This window comes from Bubalus bubalis, chromosome 7 (assembly GCF_019923935.1).
Source record: "Bubalus bubalis isolate 160015118507 breed Murrah chromosome 7, NDDB_SH_1, whole genome shotgun sequence".
Classification (NCBI taxonomy): Eukaryota; Metazoa; Chordata; class Mammalia; order Artiodactyla; family Bovidae; genus Bubalus; species Bubalus bubalis.
The window spans coordinates 101,912,442-101,933,384 of NC_059163.1; the positions used below are offsets into that span (position 1 = coordinate 101,912,442).

At 37.4% G+C, this 20,943-nt stretch overlaps 1 protein-coding gene across 5 annotated transcripts in view; it reads left to right on the forward strand.

The window, feature by feature from the left end:
• The window catches only part of STPG2 (sperm tail PG-rich repeat containing 2), a 620,311-nt gene that overhangs the window by 377,967 nt on the left and 221,401 nt on the right, over positions 1-20,943 (forward strand). For 2 of the 5 annotated variants that reach the window (XM_044946200.2, XR_006552495.2), the window contains one exon: positions 12,779-12,907. The exons of 2 other annotated variants lie outside the window; for them this stretch is intronic. Coding sequence is in view for 1 of the 3 variants with exons in the window: in XM_044946197.2 (XP_044802132.2) it covers positions 12,779-12,973 (195 nt within the window). In the remaining 2 variants the exon portion in view is untranslated. Of the gene's footprint in view, positions 1-12,778; positions 15,577-20,943 lie in introns of those variants that run through there. One more of the 5 variants, XM_044946197.2, reaches the window with a different exon arrangement.

Genomic DNA, 20,943 nt, shown 5'->3' on the forward strand with positions numbered 1-20,943 from the left:
TAAAACTCAACAGTCAGAAAACTAGGATCATGGCATCCTGTCCCATCACTTCATGGCAACGAGATGGGGAAACAGTGGAAACAGTGATAGACTTTATTTTTGGGGGCTCCAAAATCCCTGCAGATGGTGACTGCAGCCATGAAATTAAAAGACACATGCTCCTTGGAAGAAAAGTTATGACCAACCTGGACAGCATATTAAAAAGCAGAGACATTGCCAACAAAGGTCCGTCTAGTTAAGGCTATGGTTTTTCCAGTAGTCTTGTATGGATTTTGATTTGAGTGAAGTCACTCAATTGTGTCCGACTCTTTGCGACCAGGCTCCGCGGTCCATGGGATTTTCCAGGCAAGAATACTGGAGTGGACTGCCATTTCCTTCTCCAGTGGATCTTTGCAACCCAGGGATTGAACACGGGTCTCCTGCATTGCAGACAGACGCTTTACCATCTGAGCCACTAGGGAAGCCCTGTATGGATTTGAGAGTTGGACTATAAAGAAAGCTGAGCACTGAAGAATTGATGCTTTTCAACTGTAGTGTTGGAGAAGACTCTTGAGAGAGTCCCTTGGACAGCAAGGAGATCTAACCAGTCCATCCTAAAGGAAATAAGTCCTAAATATTCGTTGGAAGGACTGATGCTGAAGCTGAAACTCCACTACTTTGGGCACCTGATGCAAAGAACTGACTGATGTGAAAAGAGCCTGATGCTGGAAAAATTGAGGGCAGGAGGAGAAGGGGACGACAGAGGATGAGATAGTTGGATAGCATCACCGACTCAATAGACATGAGTTTGAGTAAACTCTGGGAGTTGGTGATGGACAGGGAAGCCTGGTGTACTGCAGTCCATGGGGTCTCAAAGAGTCGGACACGACTGAGCTACTGAACTGAACAACCAGCCCTGTCTACAAATGCTAACTTGGTAATGGTGCTACAGATTTCTAGGTGATTCTATTGTTACATCACAAAAAAATGAAACAAGGTTTTAAACAGAGCAAATACATTAAAAAATGTTAGAGTAACTCTATCACAGAAATCTTTTTTAAATCTCATATAAGCCTGTTTCAACACCTATGTTAATTTTATTTTTTGCTGGAGATGATAACTAGTAAAGATCTGGCTTCTGATTTGACTTTTTTTTTAAGTTATGCCTTTTGTAAATTGCTGAATTGCTTACATAGTCAGTTCCAGTTCTGTAGAAACTGAGTTAAAAGATGTGTGCTATCGAATTCCATAAAAATAGTGACTTTCAAAATTAAATCCTAAACTTAGAATGTCAGTTTATGAACATATTGAGAAACTAGTGACATTAGTCACACTTAAAGAAAACAAAATTTACTGTATTCTGGGCAACTAAAATGGCTATAAAATCAAGCTTCGTTGATCCCTACCATAGCTTCTAATTTCTCCCATAAATGTTGTTTTTTGTACTGGTGAGAGCATGTCCTGGGAGAAGGCAATGGCAACCCACTCCATGGAAACTCCCATGGGCTGCTGTCTGTGGGGTTGCACCGAGTCGGACACAACTGAAGCGAATCAGCAGCAGCAGCAGCAGCAGACCATGTCCTGAAATATTCTAATAAGTTTCCTTTCCTCATTTCTGTATAGAACATGAAATGAGCCTATTCATATCAGAGGTCAGAACCCCTGCTCAATTAAACATTCTCCACATTATCTAAAACTTGTATTTTCTGGTTAAGAATGGTTGTTATCTTAGACCTTTTTACTTCAGTTTTACTTCCATTGGCACTAATAGGTTTCTCTTTGGGTCTGTATTTGTTCAGAAAATACAGTTATAGTAGTTACTGTGTTACTGCATATGAGAGACAAATAGAAAATAACCAGTTTTAAGTGAGATGCAGATGCCAACATCCTAACAGTGGGTAATACTGTATACGCTTGAGGAAAAATCACATATCATAGATTTTTTAAAATTCTTAAAGTAATTGAAGCTTTTGGGGGTAAATTCATTAAAGGCAAATCCCTATACATTTGTGATTACAGTTACTACTTATGTATTAGCCAAGTACAAGATGGTCTTGGAGGCTGGGAAAGCATAAGGAAGAAATGTTGTTTTGTTATTTTGTTGTTATTGAGGGCCTTATGGGTAGCATAGTCTACTCATCAAGAGTTAACTTTTTTGATAAAACAGACATTGGAGCTCTACTGACTTTTTAACCTCCTCCTCCTTCATTCATATCCAGAGAATTTGAAAACTGAGCCCCAGACTCCCCATATTTAAAATGGGGCTGTTAATAGGATCTGTTTAATTGTACATTTTAAGTGTTATGAAAAAAGTAGGTATGCTGGCTAGCCCATAGTAAGTGCTGATTACGTTATTTATACTTGTATTTTAATCTTTTTTTTTTTAATCATTGGTAGGCTCTATTTTAAAAACAAGAAATTTTATAGGTGTAATCTGTTTTTGTTTAGTCACTAAGTGGTATCCAACTCTTTTGTGACCCCATGGACTGTAGCCCACCAGGCTTCTGTCTGTTCATGGAATTTCCTAACCAAGAATATTGGAGTTGGTTGCCATTTCCTTCCCCAGGGGAATCTTCCAGACCAAGGGATTGAACCCACGTCTACTGCTTGGCAGGTGGATTCTTAACCACTGAGCCACCTAGGAAGCCTGTGCAATCTATTAGTAAGTACTTAATTTTGAATTCTATTGTATTTGCATATAAATTATTTCAGAATGTTTGTGTGTTAACTATTCCTCTTAAGTGGATCTTTCCTTGGTTTCTTTACTATATATTAGCAGAGAAATTGTTACTGAAAACTGTCCATGTCCGTGATGCTGAATGAGAATGAGGAGGCCAAGTGTTTGAAAATAAAGGAAAGAGAATTTTATTGATTTGCCAATGAGGCGGGTAGTAGACAAACACCTTAAGAATTATTGTCCTGCCTTCTAAGAGAAAGCAGGTGTATTTAAAGAAAAGTTTGGGGGGCTTTACGTGACCATTGCCACATATAGTTTTGTTGAGATTGGTTATTTCATGATATTATCTCTGTCTGTTTTGGTCCTCTGGTTGTTTAAGACCTCTGGTTCCAGTCAACATATACCATTTTTGATAATCTTGGTTTGCTGACTTCATGGCCTTGAGTTTCTGTGGTTAGGAGGAACAAATAGAAACACTGAGAATGCTTACCCAGGTTCAGTTCAGATCAGTCGCTCAGTTGTGTCTGACTCCTTGCACGCCATGAATCGCAGCACGCCAGGCCTCCCTGTCCATCACCAACTCCTGGAGTTCACTCAGACTCACGTCCATCAAGTCAGTGATGCCATCCAACCATCTCATCCTCTGTCGTCCCCTTCTCCTCCTGCCCCCAATCCCTCCCAGCATCAGAGTCTTTTCCAATGAGTCAACTCTTCGCATGAGGTGGCCAAAGTACTGGAGTTTCAGCTTTACCATCATTCCTTCCAAAGAAATCCCAGGGCTGATCTCCTTCAGAATGGACTGTTTGGATCTCCTTGCAGTCCAAGGGACTCTCAAGAGTCTTCTCCAACACCACAGTTCAAAAGCATCAATTCTTTGGCGCTCAGCTTTCTCCACAGTCCAATTCTCACATCCGTACATGACTACTGGAAAAACCATAGCCTTGACTAGACAGACCTTTGTTGGCAAAGTAATGTCTCTGCTTTTGAATATGCTATCTAGGTTGGTCATAACTTTCCTTCCAAGGAGTAACCATCTTTTAATTTCATGGCTGCAGTCACCATCTACAGTGATTTTGGAGCCCCCAAAAAGAAAGTCTGACACTGTTTTCACTGTTTCCCCATCTATTTCCCATGAAGTGATGGGACCGGATGCCATGATCTTCGTTTTCTGAATGTTGAGCTTTAAGCCAACTTTTTCACTCTCCTCCTTCACTTTCATCAAGAGGGTTTTTAGTTCCTCTTCACTTTCTACCATAAGGGTGGTGCCATCTGCATATCTGAGGTTATTGATATTTCTCCCAGCAATCTTGATTCCAGCTTGTGTTTCTTCCAGTCCAGCATTTCTCATGATGTACTCTGCACATAATTTAAAAAAGCAGGATGACAATATACAGCCTTGAGGTACTCCTTTTCCTATTTGGAACCAGTCTGTTGTTCCATGTCCAGTTCTAACTGTTGCTTCCTGACCTGCATACAGATTTCTCAAGAGACAGGTCAGGTGGTCTGGTATTCCCATCTCTTTCTGAATTTTCCACAGTTTGTTGTGATCCACACAGTCAAAGGCTTTGGTATTGTCAATAAAGCAGAAATAGATGTTTTTCTGGAACTCTCTTGCTTTTTCCATGATCCAGTGGATGTTGGCAATTTGATCTCTGGTTCCTCTGCCTTTTCGGAATCCAGCTTGAACATCTTGAAGTTCACGGTTCATGTATTGTTGAAGTTTGGCTTGGAGAATTTTGAGCATACTTTACTAACATGTGAGATGAGAACAATTGTGCAGTAGCTCGAGCATTCATTAGCATTGCCTTTCTTTGGGATTGGAATGAAAACTGACCTTTTCCAGTTCTGTGGCCACTGCTTAGTTTTCCAAATTTGCTAATATATGAGTGCAATACTTTCAGAGCATCATCTTTCAGGATTTGAAATAGGTCAGATGGAATTCCATCACTCCCACTAGCTTTGTTCATAGTGATGCTTCCTATGGCTCACTTGACTTCACATTCCAGGATGTCTGCCTCTAGGTGAGTGATCACACCATTGTGATTATCTGGGTCATGAAGATCTCTTTTGTACAGTTCTTCTGTGTATTCTTGCCACCTTTTCTTAATATCTTCTTCTGTTAGGTCCATACCACCATTTCTCTCCAAAAATTGTTCCCATTTTTGCATGAAATGTTCCATTGGTATCTCTAATTTTCTTGAAGAGATATCTAGTCTTTCCCATTCTATTGTTTTCCTCTATTTTTTCTGCACTAATCACTGAGGAAGGCTTTTTTACCTCTCCTTGGTATTCTTTGGAACTCTGCATTCAAATGGGTATATCTTTCCTTTTGTCCTTTGCTTTTTGCTTTTCTTCTTTTCTCAGCTATTTGTAAGGCCTCCTCAGACAGCCATTTTGCGTTTTTGCATTTCGTTTTTTGGAGATGATCTTTATCCCTTTCTCCTGAACAATGTCATGAACCTCCATCCATAGTTCTTCACTATGCATTCTCTCTATCAGATCTAATCCCTTGAATCTATTTCTCACTTCCACTGTATAATTGTAAGGGATTTGATTTAGGTCAAGATTGCCGGGAGAAATATCAATAACCTCAGATATGCAGATGACACCACCCTTATGGTAGAAAGTGAAGAGGAACTCAAAAGCCTCTTGATGAAAGTGAAAGATGAGAGTGAAAAAGTTGGCTTAAAGCTCAACATTCAGAAAACGAAGATCATGGCATCCAGTCCCATCACTTCTTGGGAAATAGATGAGGAAACAGGGTCAGACTTTATTTTTCTAGGCTCCAAAATCACTGCAGATGGTGACTTCAGCCATGAAATTAAAAGACGTTTGCCCCTTGGAAGAAAAGTTATGACCAACCTAGATAGCATATTCAAAAGCAGAGACATTACTTTGCCAACAAAGGTCTGTCTAGTCAAGGCTATGGTTTTTCCAGTGGTCATGTATGGATGTGAGAGTTGGACTGTGGAGAAAGCTGAGCGCCGAAGAATTGATGCTTTTGAACTGTGGTGTTGGAGAAGACTCTTGAGAGTCCCTTGGACTGCAAGGAGATCCAACCAGTCCATTCTGAAGGAGCTCAGCCCTGGGATTTCTTTGGAAGGAATGATGCTAAAGCTGAAACTCCAGTACTTTGGCCACCTCCTGCGAAGAGTTGACTCATTGGAAAAGACTCTGATGCTGGGAGGGATTGGGGGCAGGAGGAGGAGGGGATGACAGAGGATGAGATGGCTGGATGGCATCACTGACTTGATGGACGTGAGTCTGAGTGAACTCTAGGAGTTGGTGATGGACAGGGAGGCCTGGCGTGCTGCAATTCATGGGGTCACAAAGAATTGGACACAACTGAGCAACTGAGCTGAACTGAATTGAACTGAATGGTCTAGTGATTTTCCCTACTTTCTTCAATTTAAGTCTGAATTTGGCAATAAGGAGTTCATGATCTGTGCCACAGTCAGCTCCTTGTCTTGTTTTTGCTGACTTTATAGAGCTTCTCCATCTTTAGCTGCAAAGAATATAATCAATCTGATTTCAGTGTTGACCATCTGGTGATGTCTATGTGTAGAGTGTACTCTTATATTTAGATTATGTGCTAAATATGTCTGATTAAAGTGAAATTTGGATATTTTTGAGGTATATTCTTCCTATAATATCTAGCATTTCCTCTTACTGTTTTTTTTCTCACTAAATGGCAATTAGTATGGTTTTTCTTGATTCTTTAAGATGTGTTTATTTACAGTTTTAATAAGAACTAAAATAACTTCCTGATCTTAGAAATACTGATTGGTAAAGAATCTGCTTGCCAGCGCAGGAGACATAAGACACGCAGGTTTGATCCTGGGTTGGGAAGATCCCCTGGAGGAGAGTCTGGCAGCCCACTCTAGTATCATTTCCTGGTGAATCCTATGGGCAGAGGAGCCTGGTGGGCTACAGTCCACAGGGTGACAAAGAGTTGGACAAGACTGAGGCGGCCTAGGAACCATATTCTCAGCTGCATATGGAAGAAAACTCAAAATAGCTGTAGTAATTTCTTCCTCTTTCATGTAAGAGACAGGCAGTCTAGTGCTCTTACAGAGGATCCACAAAGTCACCAGGTACATGGGCTTCAACCAGCTTATCATTTAGCAGTCCTGGCCTTGTGGCCTTTATCTTTCTGATTCAAAAGGACTATCAGACATCACATCTTGTTCCATGTACCAGAGGGTGAGGAGAAGGGTGTCCCCTCTTCTCTTGAAGGAAATAGCCCCCAAATTTGCTACAAAATTACTGTTGTAATTGGATAACAATTTTCTTTACTAAGCCAGTGGTTTAGATACATGGCTACATTCAGCTGTAAGGGGGCCAGCTAAAAATTAGGATATTAAAACCAATTAACAGTCTCTGCTACACTATCTTTTGAAGAATACAGGTATGTGTCAGAGTGTTAAAAAAAAATACTATTAAATCTGGCTTTGTAAACTACAGAAAATTGGCCAGGCTATTACAACTTAGTCATCATTTTTTCATGATTAAATTGTTATGATAGCTATAATTGGTTCTGCATCATCTGCTAAGAAAATGGCAGCATTATTAAAAAAGCAGTGAATGCCGTGTCATACTACTCAACTTTTCAACACATCAAACCATTTTAGAGTTCCTTTCAAGCATTTTTACTGGGTCAGTAATAATATTGAGTTGCAAAGGGCCTGTTATGGCTTATGAACTATAGTACCTAAATATCCTTTAAGACTATTGCTTTAGGACAATATCCATATTGCCTAAAATGCTTAGGTAATTGGCTTTCAAGAAAAAGAATTATACCTCATACTTTTAATTTTGGAAAAAAATGGAAAACTACCAATCTAAATTTGTTAAAGATTGAAATAAAAATGGCTAATTCAGAAAGTTGCTTGTATGAGTAATTCTCTTTTTTCAGAGTAGCACTACCTCTTCTTGTCTTCTGATGAAACTGCTTACATATGAGACAAAAAACCATCAGAAAAATTTAAAAATGCAAGTTTTTGTCTGTTCTGGTTATAAGGGAAACAAGTCATTTGCTTTACAATTTAAGAATATTGCATAGCAGTACGGCTAATGATTTAACTTTGATTAATTTAATAAGACATAGCATTTTAGAATTTGTGGAAACCTTTGAGAATACACCCTCCAAATGCCATCATTTTATGTTGAGGCACCATAATCTTCAAAGTTTAAGTGACTTTGCAAGGTCCTATTATTGAGTTAGTGGCAATGCTGAAATCAGGACTAAGGTTTTACTGCCTTTTAATCTAGTGCATCCTGTCTCTGTTCCCTCCCTCCTTTCCCTCTCCTTTCCCTTCTGTCCTTCCTCCCTCCCTCCTCTGCTTCCTATATTGCATTAGCATTAAAATATTTGTGTATCACACCAGGTACATATGTGAAAAGTATATCAGGTCATAATGGTTAGTTAGTGGCAGTACTGAGGTAAACCTAAAGATTTCGTTGCTCTAATCTAATGCACCCTGTTTCCACTAAGTATATTATCATCACTATTATATCAAGAGTTTTGTTTTATCTAACATTTGAATTTCAGGATTTAGATCAAAGTTATTAGAAATATAAATGTTTCAAGTGTGAGAATGAATAAACACCTGCTTTGGTTAGTCTCTTTTAATGTTATCAATAGAAATACAGTGCCTCACTGCTTAAAGCTGCTGCTGCTGCTGCTAAGTCACTTCAGTCATGTCTGACTCTGTGCAACCCCATAGACGCCAGCCCACCAGGCTTCCCCGTTCCTGGGATTCTCTAGGTAAGAACACTGGAGTGGGCTGCCATTTCCTTCTCCAGTGCGTGAAAGGGAAAAGTGAAAGTGAAGTAACTCAGTCGTGTCCGACTCTTAGCAACCCCATGGACTGCAGCCTACCAGGCTCCGCCATCCATGGGATTTTCCACTGTGTTAAACGGAACTGACCATTTGAAGTTAGGGCAACTTGAATGTTCACTCATTCTATAACTCTGGATATGTTTAAAGGATTGGTTGCAGAGCGTTCAGTACCATTCCTTCCATTATGCTATTCTGTTTTGAGAGTGAAAAACTGAGTCTAGGGTCCAGAAAATTATATGTGAAATGAGCATACCCAAGTAAAATGTGATTATTGCTTTAGCAGTTTGAGCTATTTTGACCAATTTGCTGCTATATTATCAGCTTCCCAAAATAACCAGCCGGAGTCTTACCTTCCTATGTTCTGAATGTTATGAATTACACTTTAAATTTTCAATATCCTTATAATAATATATTTCCTAAATTTCTGCTTCTGCCCCTTCTATTCCTCCTCCTTTTTTCATTATCATCAGATTTAAAAAAATTTTTTGAACCTTTGTTACACGAATCACCTGTTGCTATCTACAACTGGAGATACAACAAAGTAAGGCACTTTTGCCCTCAAAGAACTTCCAGTCTAGTTAGATGAACAGGACCTATCCTAGCAGAGACTAGTTAACATTTCATAAGTGGTATGAATGATAAGCATTAGAGAAGATCAAAAAAGGGAGAGATCACCAGTGAGTGGCTAAGTCCATTGATAGAAACTTCAGAGAGAAATATCCCTTATGGATTAGACTTAAACAATTTAATCAGAATATATTATAATATGCATACATTGTGCTAAACCCTTTGGGTCATTGTTAGATATCCTGATGGATATTTTGAGTACATGTGTGATAAACTACTTGACATGGGTAATTTATGATGAACTAAATTATCCTTTCAAGCAAATTCAAATTTAAAACACAAAATGACAAATTTCATTCAGATGATATAAACTGAGTACAAAAGTATATACTTAAAATATGTGTGTACATGTATTACAAAATGTCAGATGTGTTCTACACTGTAATAAAGAGATAGGATAGGATAAAAAAATCATGTATGTTTCTGCACTTTAATTATTTTCATAGTTAGTTATAGGAGCCTGCCAAGGTGAAAAGAAAAACAATATAAAGCTTCATATTCTTAATTTAATCGTGGTAGAAAATATAACTGAAGCCAGAGGGTACAAGCCTCAGTTGACAGTTTAATGAAGACTTTTGAAAGAATGCAAGACTCTTGGTGCTTTAAGACAAGCCCTGAGCAAATCATTACATCTGTTGAGATGAAAAAAGGGATTGATGAATATTTGTATAACAGTTACCAAAATATTTAAGTTAAATGTATGTTTATTTTTATCTAGTTTTCATAAATTTGAATTTTTCTTTAAATCTATCAGCTACAAAAGGCAAAGTAATATTGAATCATTTGTTTTTAAAGTCCCAAGGGCTGTTTACTTGTGACTGTGAAATTATTAAATATTTATTATAGAGGACTACATGTTAAAAAGTCTGTGTGAAATATCTGCCTTTTCATTTAAGATTGTAAATTCAATTGTTCATTGGAAGCTTATTTTACCTACCATATTTGTAGTATCAACTATAAACACACTGATATCTTTTCCTGTAACTTCCTTCTGTAAGCGGCATCTGTTTGTTTCTTAGATGGAATGTATCGAGGACTTTTCCCCCTACAGGCTTATTTACAGTAGATCTAGTGATTCTAATTCGCTCATTTCTGAAAACATCACATGTACTAGTTTTTTTTCCAAACATTAAGTTGTATTATACCCAGTACCTATTTTTGCTCAGGTTTAGAAACTGCTGCAAATATAGAGATAACAGGGAAAATTCAAAAAGGCATTGATTTTCTGGATTTAAACATAACATAGAACCCAGTAACTGGATGCCTCCCCTATCCCACTAATAGATTTTTAACATGAATTTTACAGTCTTTTGGTGTCTTCCACACACCATCATCAGATACCTTCCTATGACTAGAAAAGATGACTGTAGCCTGCCAGGCTCCACTGTCCATGGGATTCTCCAGGCTGGAATACTGGAGTGGGTAACCATTCCCTTCTGCGGGGATATTCCAAACTCAAGGATCAAACCCAGGTCTCCAGCATTGCAGGCAGATTCTTTACTATCTGAGCCACCAGGGAACCTGTCTTCTTGTTCTAGGCAGTTCAAATTCATACGGAACTCCTTAGGATAAACTCAGCTATGTTGTCTTGAGATCCACCCCTAAAATTCCTTTCCTTTAGCTCTATGTATCTTGGAAGTACCTTACAGCGCCTGACATGTAGCTATCACAGCAGCGACAACACAAGTAGTAAAAATGATAATAGTAGTGGTAGGGGTATTACTAAACTCAGGTCCAAGTGCTGCTCAAAAATCAGTCCTTGAGAGGCAAGTGCCAGGAGGAATGGAAAAAATTGCTTTAATCTGAAGGCCAGACATTTGGGGAGAAGGCAGATTCTTGTCCCAGACCAACTCTGAAGATTTTGCTCGGCCATGAAAGTTTTAAAGGGAAAAAGGAGAAACAATCTCACTCACTCAGGTAGGGAATCAGCCTGGTCCTTATTTCCTGCTGTGTCCAGATGTGTCGACTCCTTGTGATCTTTATTTAAAAGCTATCTTGTTCACACAGTCTGTTCACAAGTTTACTGAAGGGGAAGCTGGGGAAAAGATGTTTGCTATTTAGTTGCTAAGTTGTATCCATCTCTTTGGGCTGCATAGGCTATAGCCCACCAGGCTGCTCTGTCCATGGGATTTCACAGGCAAGAATATTGGATTGGGTTATCATTTCCTTCTCCAGGGGAAAAGATCTAGTCATCTGTTAATTATTCATTTCTACTTTTTTGATCTTCGGAGAGAATCAACAGGTTAGACATTTTTTAATCAAAAGATTTGAAAGTGTGCTTAGGCCAGAGATGAGTAGAGCATGGAGGTGGCTGGTTTAAAAGTTAGTTGTAATATATAGCTTTATTGCAATATACAGCTGAAGCTTCAATTCTTTGGCCACCTGATGCGAAGAGCCAACTCACTGGAAAAGACCTTGATGCTGGGAACGATTGAAGACAGGAGAAGAACGTGGCAGCAGAGGATGAGATGGTTAAATAGCATCACCGACTCAATGGACATGAATTTGAGCCAACTCGGGAAGATAGTGGAAGACAGAGAAGCCTGACGTGCTACAGCCCATGGGGTCACAAGGAGTCAGACATGACTTAATGACTGAAGTACAACAACAAAGCTTTATTAAAGGCTTCCTTGGTGGCTCAGTGGTAAAGAACCCACCTGCCAATGCAGGAGACATGGGTTCGATCCCTGGGTTGTGAAGATCCCCTGGAGAAGGAAATAGCAACCCACTCCAGGATTCTTGCCTGGGAAATCCCATGGACAGAGGAGCCTGGAGGGCTACAGTCCAAAGGGTCGCAAAAGATTTGGACAGGACTTAGCGACTAAACAACAACAGCAGCTTTGTTAAAGTGACAAGACAAAAGGGATGGATCTGCTGAGGGTAGTTTTTTGCAAAGAACTGCTTAAGGAAGTAGTACCAGTAGCAGTAATAGCTGCTGGATAGTTTTATTATTATTATTATAAAAATATCTCTCACATTTTTTTTGTTTTGATTAAAAACATTCTATAATGTGTGTGCTGGTAATATGGGGTTCACAATAAAATGTACAAGGCTTGAGTGTCTAAGTTTATACATGTGTAGAATGTTTACTTATCATACATTGCTGCTGTTTTTATGATCCACACAAGATATTCAGTCCCATCACTTTTCAGTTACATTTCCTCTCTGAATATGATGTGAACTAGAGGAACAAATTCGGAGAAAGCGATGGCACCCCACTCCAGTACTCTTGCCTGAAAATCCCATGGACAGAGGAGCCTGGTAGGCTGCAGTCCATGGAGTCGCGAAGAGTCCGATAGGACTGCGCGACTTCACTTTCACTTTTCAGTTTCATGCATTAGAGAAGGAAATGGCAACCCACTCCAGTGTTCTTGCCTGGAGAATCCCAGGGACGGGGGAGCCTGGTGGGCTGGCATCTATGGGGTCGCACAGAGTCGGACACGACCGAAGCGACTTAGCAGCAGCGGCAGCAGCAGCAGAGCAACAAATTAAATGAGATGTTATGAAATACTTGCCTTTCTAGTGCAATCCTTCGGTCCTTTTGTTGTCTCAATGGAGCCCATTTTCAGAGACGCTGAATAGAAGAGCTTGGGCTTTGGTATGTATTGTTTGGTCTTATTACAGTCATTAACCATAGTCAAGGTGCCTTTCAGGAAGAAAGGATGATGGATAGGTCGCATTCTCAGGATCGCGTTCACTGTCAGGGAGAACAAAAGCCAGGGAGGCGGGAAGCAGCGGAAGACAGAGCGCAGTGGGATACAGGCGCGCCTTTTCCAGAGGAGGAGACGAATGTCCTCATTGCCGCGGCGCCCTGCATCTCCTTGGTCATTAGTGTGGCAGGCCTGTGATTGACGACGTGACATGGGACCTGTTGTGGGGCTTCTCTCCCCTCCTGTGAAACTACTACGGTGTCCTTTAAATAGTATATGGTTATCCAATGTGTCAGTGCACCTGCCTTCATGTCTCAATCTAAGCTATACTGGTAATGACAGAAAATCACACCACTTGTAACAGGGAAGCTGATATTAAAGTTTCATTGCTGCGCTAACTGCAGTTCTCGGCAGTGGTTTCTTATGTAATAATAGGCAAGGTTAAGAATAAATTTATCAGAATAAGAGAAAAGAGTATAAGGTGAGCTCTCACTCGGGCTCAGAGGAACGCTCTGTGGTCCACAGCTCATTGTTTTACTTATATGCTTTCTCTAGTTGCACTATTTAGATTAAAAAGGAGTCTCAGAGTTCTGTTTCAAGAAATGCTATATTATATAAACTATCTGAATAATTATTTCAATACTTGAGCAAAATAACTGAATGAGCAAATCATGACTAAGCACTGATTCCTCTTTAATAATTGTTTGAAAATTATTGAATCTTTCAGGAACTGCTGGAAAATTATATTTTATTTAATTCTATATTTAGGCTTATTATTATTAATTAATTTTGTCCATGTGGGAGTTTCTTGAGAAAACCACTGGAACCACAAGGATGAAACATATCTAATGTTATGAAAACATGTTAAATATTTTTAAAATGAATTCTTAAGATTAAGACTGTAATTATGCATTGAAAGTGTTATCAACAATTTAGTTTGTTTTTCTTGGTTGATAGGGTTTTATTTTTAATATTATAAAAGATATCTTTTTCTCTTTAAGTTTTAGTAATATAGTGATTATAAAAATGTACTTTTCATAGCAGTTGTCTATAATGAGAAGCCTTCCACACATTGAGAATAAATTTAATTGGTTATATATTAAATTTGGCTACAGCACATGTAGAGTTGCTTTACTATAACTATTTTAAAACGGATAACCTTATTAGCATTATAATGACTTAAGCATCCAAAAGAAAAATTACAATGAAAATTACATAGAGCATTAGTGTTAATCAAGTCAAAACTACATTCTATCAGTATGTTTCTGATTTCTTTACTATACTTCAGACTATACTCCCATATCTGATTCTATAAGGTTTTATCTTTCATTGAAGCATTATTAGTCACTTCCTTCAGACCTATATCTAGTTTTAAATACACTATACATAGACCGTAACCTATGCATCCTGGTGATCTTTAAGAGTTCATGAGCCAGGACACAAGAGAATATATATATTTTGTTGACTAGCTAGGTCAGAGTTTGTGAAGTATTTTCTTAACTAAAAATCTGTTAGGTAAGAACCAAGAGGCCTGGAAAGATCTTTAAAATACATTTATTTAGTCTCTTCATTTGCTAAATAATACATTTTCTTCCCTTTTGTTTCTGAAGCAATACTTGCTTCTTCTTTTTTCACCTCTTTGATGGTGCTGTTTTCCATGAGGTTTCCTTCTTTGCCTGCAGCTTTATTATCAGTCTACAGATGGTTGCCCGAGTTCTATCTTACCCTGATTTCATCTCAGATATCATAACTTTATTCTCATGTTATACCACTTAATCTAACTTTTTATAATTCCCCTTTTCTTGTGAGATTGTGTATACACTTCTAGTCTTCTACTGAGGTCTGCTCCTGAAATAATGCTGATAAAACAAACACTGTTCTCAGAGAAAGTCACATACTGTTCTTTACCTGGATGATTTTAACAGGCTTCTAATTCTGTTACCAGCCTCTGCATATGATAGTCAGTCATCTTTCTAAGGCCTGGATCCACTCATCTCACCCTCCTATTGAATGCTTTTTCTGGCTCTCCATTTCCAACATAGTGAAGTCCGAATTCTTTGGCACAACCATCAGAACATTTCCGTCTGGACTGTCCATCTTTCTAGCATCTTTTCCTGACAGTTTCTTATGGAGGACTGCTGCCTATTCCAAGAATATGCCCTATCTCTGTGTCTTTCTTCTTTTACTTTGGTTTTAACTGCTGCCTTGAATGCTGTACTCACTTTTGTCCTCCTGATACCCTTTTCCTTATTTTTAATTTTTTTTACATAAATTGACACATACTACATATGCGCAACTGGGTCTTTTGACTTAATTTTTTTTGAGATGTATTCATGTCAAAATATGTAGATTTTGTTTATTATTTGTACTTATTGATAACATTCTGTTATATGAGTAATTCATGGGTTTTCATTCTTCTAGTGAGGAACAAATAGGTTGGTTTACTTTTTTTCACTTTGCATAAAAATACCACAAGCAAACAATCTTGTTATGGTATCTTTGAGCATATGTGCACAATTCATTAAGTAATTAATGAATTAGTTTCAAATGGCTAATCTGGAGACCTGTGGAGAGTAATGAGAGGATGGTACAATGCAGACACCTGTCATCATTTCCCAAAGTTTCTTTACTTGAAATGTCCTTGTATGAAGTATAATTGTGTCAAAATTCCCTTGTTATGCTTGGTTTGGTATGTAGTTATATGATGCAAATAAATGTAAGGAATGAAAGTTTTGAAAACCATCTATTAGTTGATGTTTTTTCTGTGTCATGTCAAAGTGTGACACCATTTTACCTAATAAGGCTCTCTCATTAACAGGCTTTAACTGCAAGTGAAATACATTTTGAAAGTTAACCTGTATTGCGTTGCCTTCTTTGTCCTAAAATGTGGAAATAGACTAGAGCTTTGGGATTCATTTATTCCTAATAAACCTAATTATTTTTCACACTGAATTCTTACTGTATACTTGCTTGCTAATTGCATTAGGTCATACATTTTCAAATGCCACAAGATACAAAAGAGTAAGTGACTGCACCTATACTTAAAATATTATCCCATTTACCCTTCTGTTTATATTTTCATAGTCTCAAAAATGCTTCTTGAAGTATTTTAGTAGTTGACATACTTCCATATAAATTGAGGCACTATTACATATTACAGTGGTCCTTTCATTTTTCTTTGGGTAATAATTTCCTGGGTAGTGTGGTAAAATATATATATTTAGTTTCTACCATTGAAAATTCTTTTTCAATTGATGTTTTGAATATTAACTTCATGTCCTTATAACTACTACTACTCTAATTGTGCTCTGGAAACTATTTCTTCAGAAACACAAGTTGAGGCAAAAAATGGGGGGCTTGTGGTCATGGTGAGCGCTGCAGTGATGGTAATGCTGGAGGTGGTGGTCGTGGGGGGTATGGAAGGGAGCTGGCTTAATTCAGGCCTTTGGAATCGAATTGCCTTGAATCTGAATCCCAGCTCTAAGACTGTATTTAAAATCTTGGTCAGATTAGTTAATTTCTCTAATCCCAAGGTTCCTCATGTTTAAAATGATGATAATAATTTCCACAATTCTTAAGGTTTAGCACAATACCTGGCCTATAGTAAATATTATATATAATAAATGCCAACTATTAAATACTCCTGAAGTGGCTTTGTTTCTTTTCCAATTTTGTAAACAACATTATGAGGGTGGATTTTCTATGCAAGAACAGAAGTATATCTAAAACTCTATATCTTTGAATTTCATAAACCAGAGCCAAAGAGTATTCATGTATCTCATTTTCCTTATTTCTATAAATATTACTTAGTGATACTTTAATATTAGAAAGCTTAAAAGGCCTTCTGAAGGCCTTTTAATCAATAAAACAACCTGATGTTAGAAGTGTATATTCTGGAGACAAAGTTTCATCTTTTTTTTTTAGCCAGTTATAAATATTCCTTGGTGGCTCAGTGGTAAAGAGTCCTCCTGCCAATGAAGGAGACACGGCTTCGATCCGTGAGTTGGGAAGATCCCTTGGAGAAGGAAATGGCAACCCACTCCAGTATTCTTGTGTGAGAAGTCTCATGGACTGAGGAGTCTGGTGAGCCAGAGTCCATGGGGTTGCAAAAAAGTCAGACATGACTTAGAGACAAAACAGCAACAATGAATCTCTCATTCTCTCATAGGAGATTTTAAAGTCAAAAATTAAAAAGCTTCTCATCAGAAAGACACACGTGCACACTCCTGAGAACTCTGGAGTACAGCGCAGGGGGAATACTGTATATTTCACTTATATGTGAAGTCTAAAAAATGAAACAAATGGGAAAATAGGACAAAACATAAAAAGACTTACAGAAAGCAGACCTGGTGGTTGTCACAAGAGGGAAAGGGGCAAAATGGATAGGAGGATTAAGTGGTACAACTATGTATAAAATAGATATATACAAGGATTTTATTCTTGTATAATAGAGGGAATATAGCAAACATTTTATAATAGTTTATATGGAACATACAAAAAAAGTGCCATGCCCAAGATTTATCAAATTTATATTTCTGTAACTAAACTCAAGAATCTGACTTTTAAAATAGCATCTAATGACTTTCATATGAGTAATCCATAGATCATACTATGAGAAATACTAAGTAAGGAAAAGTTCTGGAACTTTAATACATACAAGCAACTTAACCTTTGTGAATTTCTTCATCTGTAAAAAAGAAAAAGTATATAAAGTGCTTGGCAGATATTAGATTGTCATTAATTTCATTCACCTTGTGGAAGGCAGCGTGCTTAGCGGTTAAAAGCATGAGCTCTGGGGTAAGACACACTTCAGGCTTAAATCCTGGTTATCCCATTGCTTGCCTGTGTGACTTTAAACAATACTTAAGCTTCCTAAGTATAAATTTCTTATTTATGAAATGGGAATAATAATTGTAGTAACATGTTAGAGGGTTATGAGGATTAAATGAGATAAAGGATGAAAAAGAGTTGAAAAAATGACTGCTATACAGTAGTGCTTAATAAATTACATATGTGTCTAATAATAGGGTCAGTAATTCAGAACTATCTTTGTATTGGCAAAGATTTGTACTTTTTAAGTGGTGATCATTTTCAGTATTAAAGCTAATGACATCTTAACTTTTTCAATATATATATTCTTTTCTGGAGTTTTAAATTTAGCTATAAAAGGTCGTTTCAGTTGGAGAAAATTTTTTCATGCTAAGAACTTTGTTTTCTCTTATAAAAATGCAATATTAAAAATTGTGACACCATTGTTTGCTATTCCCTCTTAAAAAAAATTTTAGGATAAATTAGTTGACTGAATTAGTTATTTATGTAAGGTGCAGTATTGTAAATTAGTTTATTGTAGTCTCTAATTGTATTTTAAAAACTTGTTTATTTTTGTTAATTTCATTTTTATTTTTTCAATATAATATTTCAGACTTTTAAGCCTAGGTTTATATTTCCAGCATGAGCTCTTAGTAACAATAATGATGATGATGATAATAAGTAACATATACTGAGTATTAAATATTTTGACTTGACTTTATCTCAGTTTATCATACCAGTAGTGACATGAGATGGATACATTTATTATCCCATTTGGTACAATTTACAATGACAGAAAATTTATATGAATGCATTCTAAAAAATGTCCACATGCAAAGTTAGTAAACTTTAAAGTCCATGAAATTAAATGTGATGTATTATATATTTAAATTTGTATTTAGCTCTAATCAGGCTTAAAGAATAAACCTATGAGCTCAAGATTGTTAAATGACATTAAAGTAGATCTGTACAATTATGTTCCCTAGAGTAGATATTTTGTAAAATGAAAATGAGCAAAATCTATCATATTCACTATTATTATATTATCAGTTTGTTCTTCTTAATGCTTGTCCCATAAGTCAGTTTTCATTCAGTTTTAATGTTGTGATAATTTAAAATGTATTTTAAAGTTAGTTTTTGTTATTTAATGTACTTTCTCTGGTACATTGCCTTCTCAATTTATATTTAGAAATTTGAATATAGAATAGCTATTTCTTTATTCTTGGCTGATTATTTCCTTCATTTTTAAATGATTGCTTTCTAGTCAAACTAGGCTGTGAAATTCAGGAACTTAAAAGATCAGCTTGGATACTTAGGAATTTAATAGAATTATTACAACATTATCTAAATATTATTTACTAATTAGAATTAAGTTACTAATTAAAATATTATTACATTGATATGTGTTAATGAGATGTTGAGGGGAGAAGTGATTGTTAGGATGATGGAATAGTGATCAATATAGTGATCAAAAAGTAATCAATATAGGCCCCTAGGAGAGAATGTGGTAGAAGTTACAAGAGGCACTCTGGCCAATCAAGGCAGAGAATATACAAGGTGGCAGTAAAATTAGATTGAGAATGCTTACATTTCTTTAGGAGAAATAATAATCTCCTGAGAAGAAGTAGACTTCCCCAGCACATCTGGAAGTAGAGGCTATTGTTTTCATGATTAGGGGAGTGCTTTAGGTGTTGTGGGAATAAAGAATTGCCACACATTCTTTCACACTTCCTTTAATTAATAGGTGGTGTCTGTGTACTCTTTCTAATTTAGGTGGGCTTACAACCCACTCCAGCATTTTTGCCTAGAGAATCCCACGGACAGAGGAGCCTGGTGGGCTACAGTCCATGGGGTTGCAAAAAGTTGGACATGACTGATTAACACTAGTACTATACAAATTGTTTATGGTTAACAGAATATAACAGAAAAGAAAGTGCATTAAATTAGAGGCCAAGTCCCCAGAAGTGATGGAGCTTTTACTTTATTCTCTGGAATATTTGTGTTTGGAGTCCAAAGAGTCCATATAAGAAGCCTGGCTACTTCTTAAGTCGGACTACTTGTTAAGTCAACATTCTGGGAGGATGCAAAGCCATGTGGTGGGGCAGCATTTAGGACCTACAGCCAGCAGTCCTCATCTTTCAGTTATTCCCTCCCAGGCACCAGATATGTGAGTTATGGAGGCTTTGGAGGATTCCAGCCCTCAGCTGACAAATAAGCCCCAGCTTCAGATATTCCTAGTTTGAGATATTGTTCTTGCTGTTTAGCAGCTAAGTCATGTCTGACTCTTTACAACCCTAAGAACTGCGGCACGCCAGGGTTCCCTCTCCCTCGTTTTCTCCTGAAGTTTGCTCAAACTCTTGTCCATTGAGTTGATGATACCATCCAACCGTCTTATCCTCTGTCACCCCTTCTCATGCCTTCAATCTCTCCCAGCATCAGGGTCTTTTCCAATAAGTCAGCTTCTTGCGTCAGGTGGCTAAAGTATTGGAGCTTCAACTTCAGCATCAGTCCTTTCAATGAATTTTGGGGGTTGATTTCCTTTAGGATGGACTGGTTTGATCTCCATTCAGTCCAAGGAACTCTGAGGAGTCTTCTCTAGCACCACAATTCAAAAGCATCAATTCTTCAGTGCTCAGCCTTCTTTATGGTCCAGCTGTCACATCCATACATGACTACTGGGAAAAGAACAGCTTTGAGTATACGATAAGGACGCATCACCCCCTGCCTGTGTTTTGGATTCATAGAACCCAGTGGTTTAATAAATGTTTTTAAGTCACTAAGTTTTGGGTTAATTTGTTACGTCATATTAGAAACTGAAACAGATGTTAGTTTACCTTGTATCTATGTTTGAACTGAAGTTGTATGGAGATTTAGAGATGGTACTTGTTAGATCTATATTGTGTCTTAATCGCTAAGTCGTGTCTGACTCTTTTTGTGACTCTGTGGACTATAGCCTCCTAGTCTCCTCTGTCCATGGGATTTCCCAGGCAGGAATACTATAGTGGGTTGCCACTTCCTTCTCCAGGGAAACTTCCTGACCCAGGGATCAAACCCTTGGCTCCTGCATTGGCAGGTGGATTGTTTACCACTGAGCCACCAGGGAAGTCCTATTATATCTACATATGTGTGTATATATATAAACATACCAGGGAATGTTTATATATTATATCTGTATATGTGTGTATATATATAAACATATAAAACATATACATATACACACATATATAATTTAAAACTTTAGGTAACAAGTACTATGGAATAAATTTGTATAATTGTTAGAGAGCATTTTAGCATAATACTTTTACATGAGCACTTAATGCCTTAGATTTTAGTTTAGAATTCATTCACAGCTCATATTT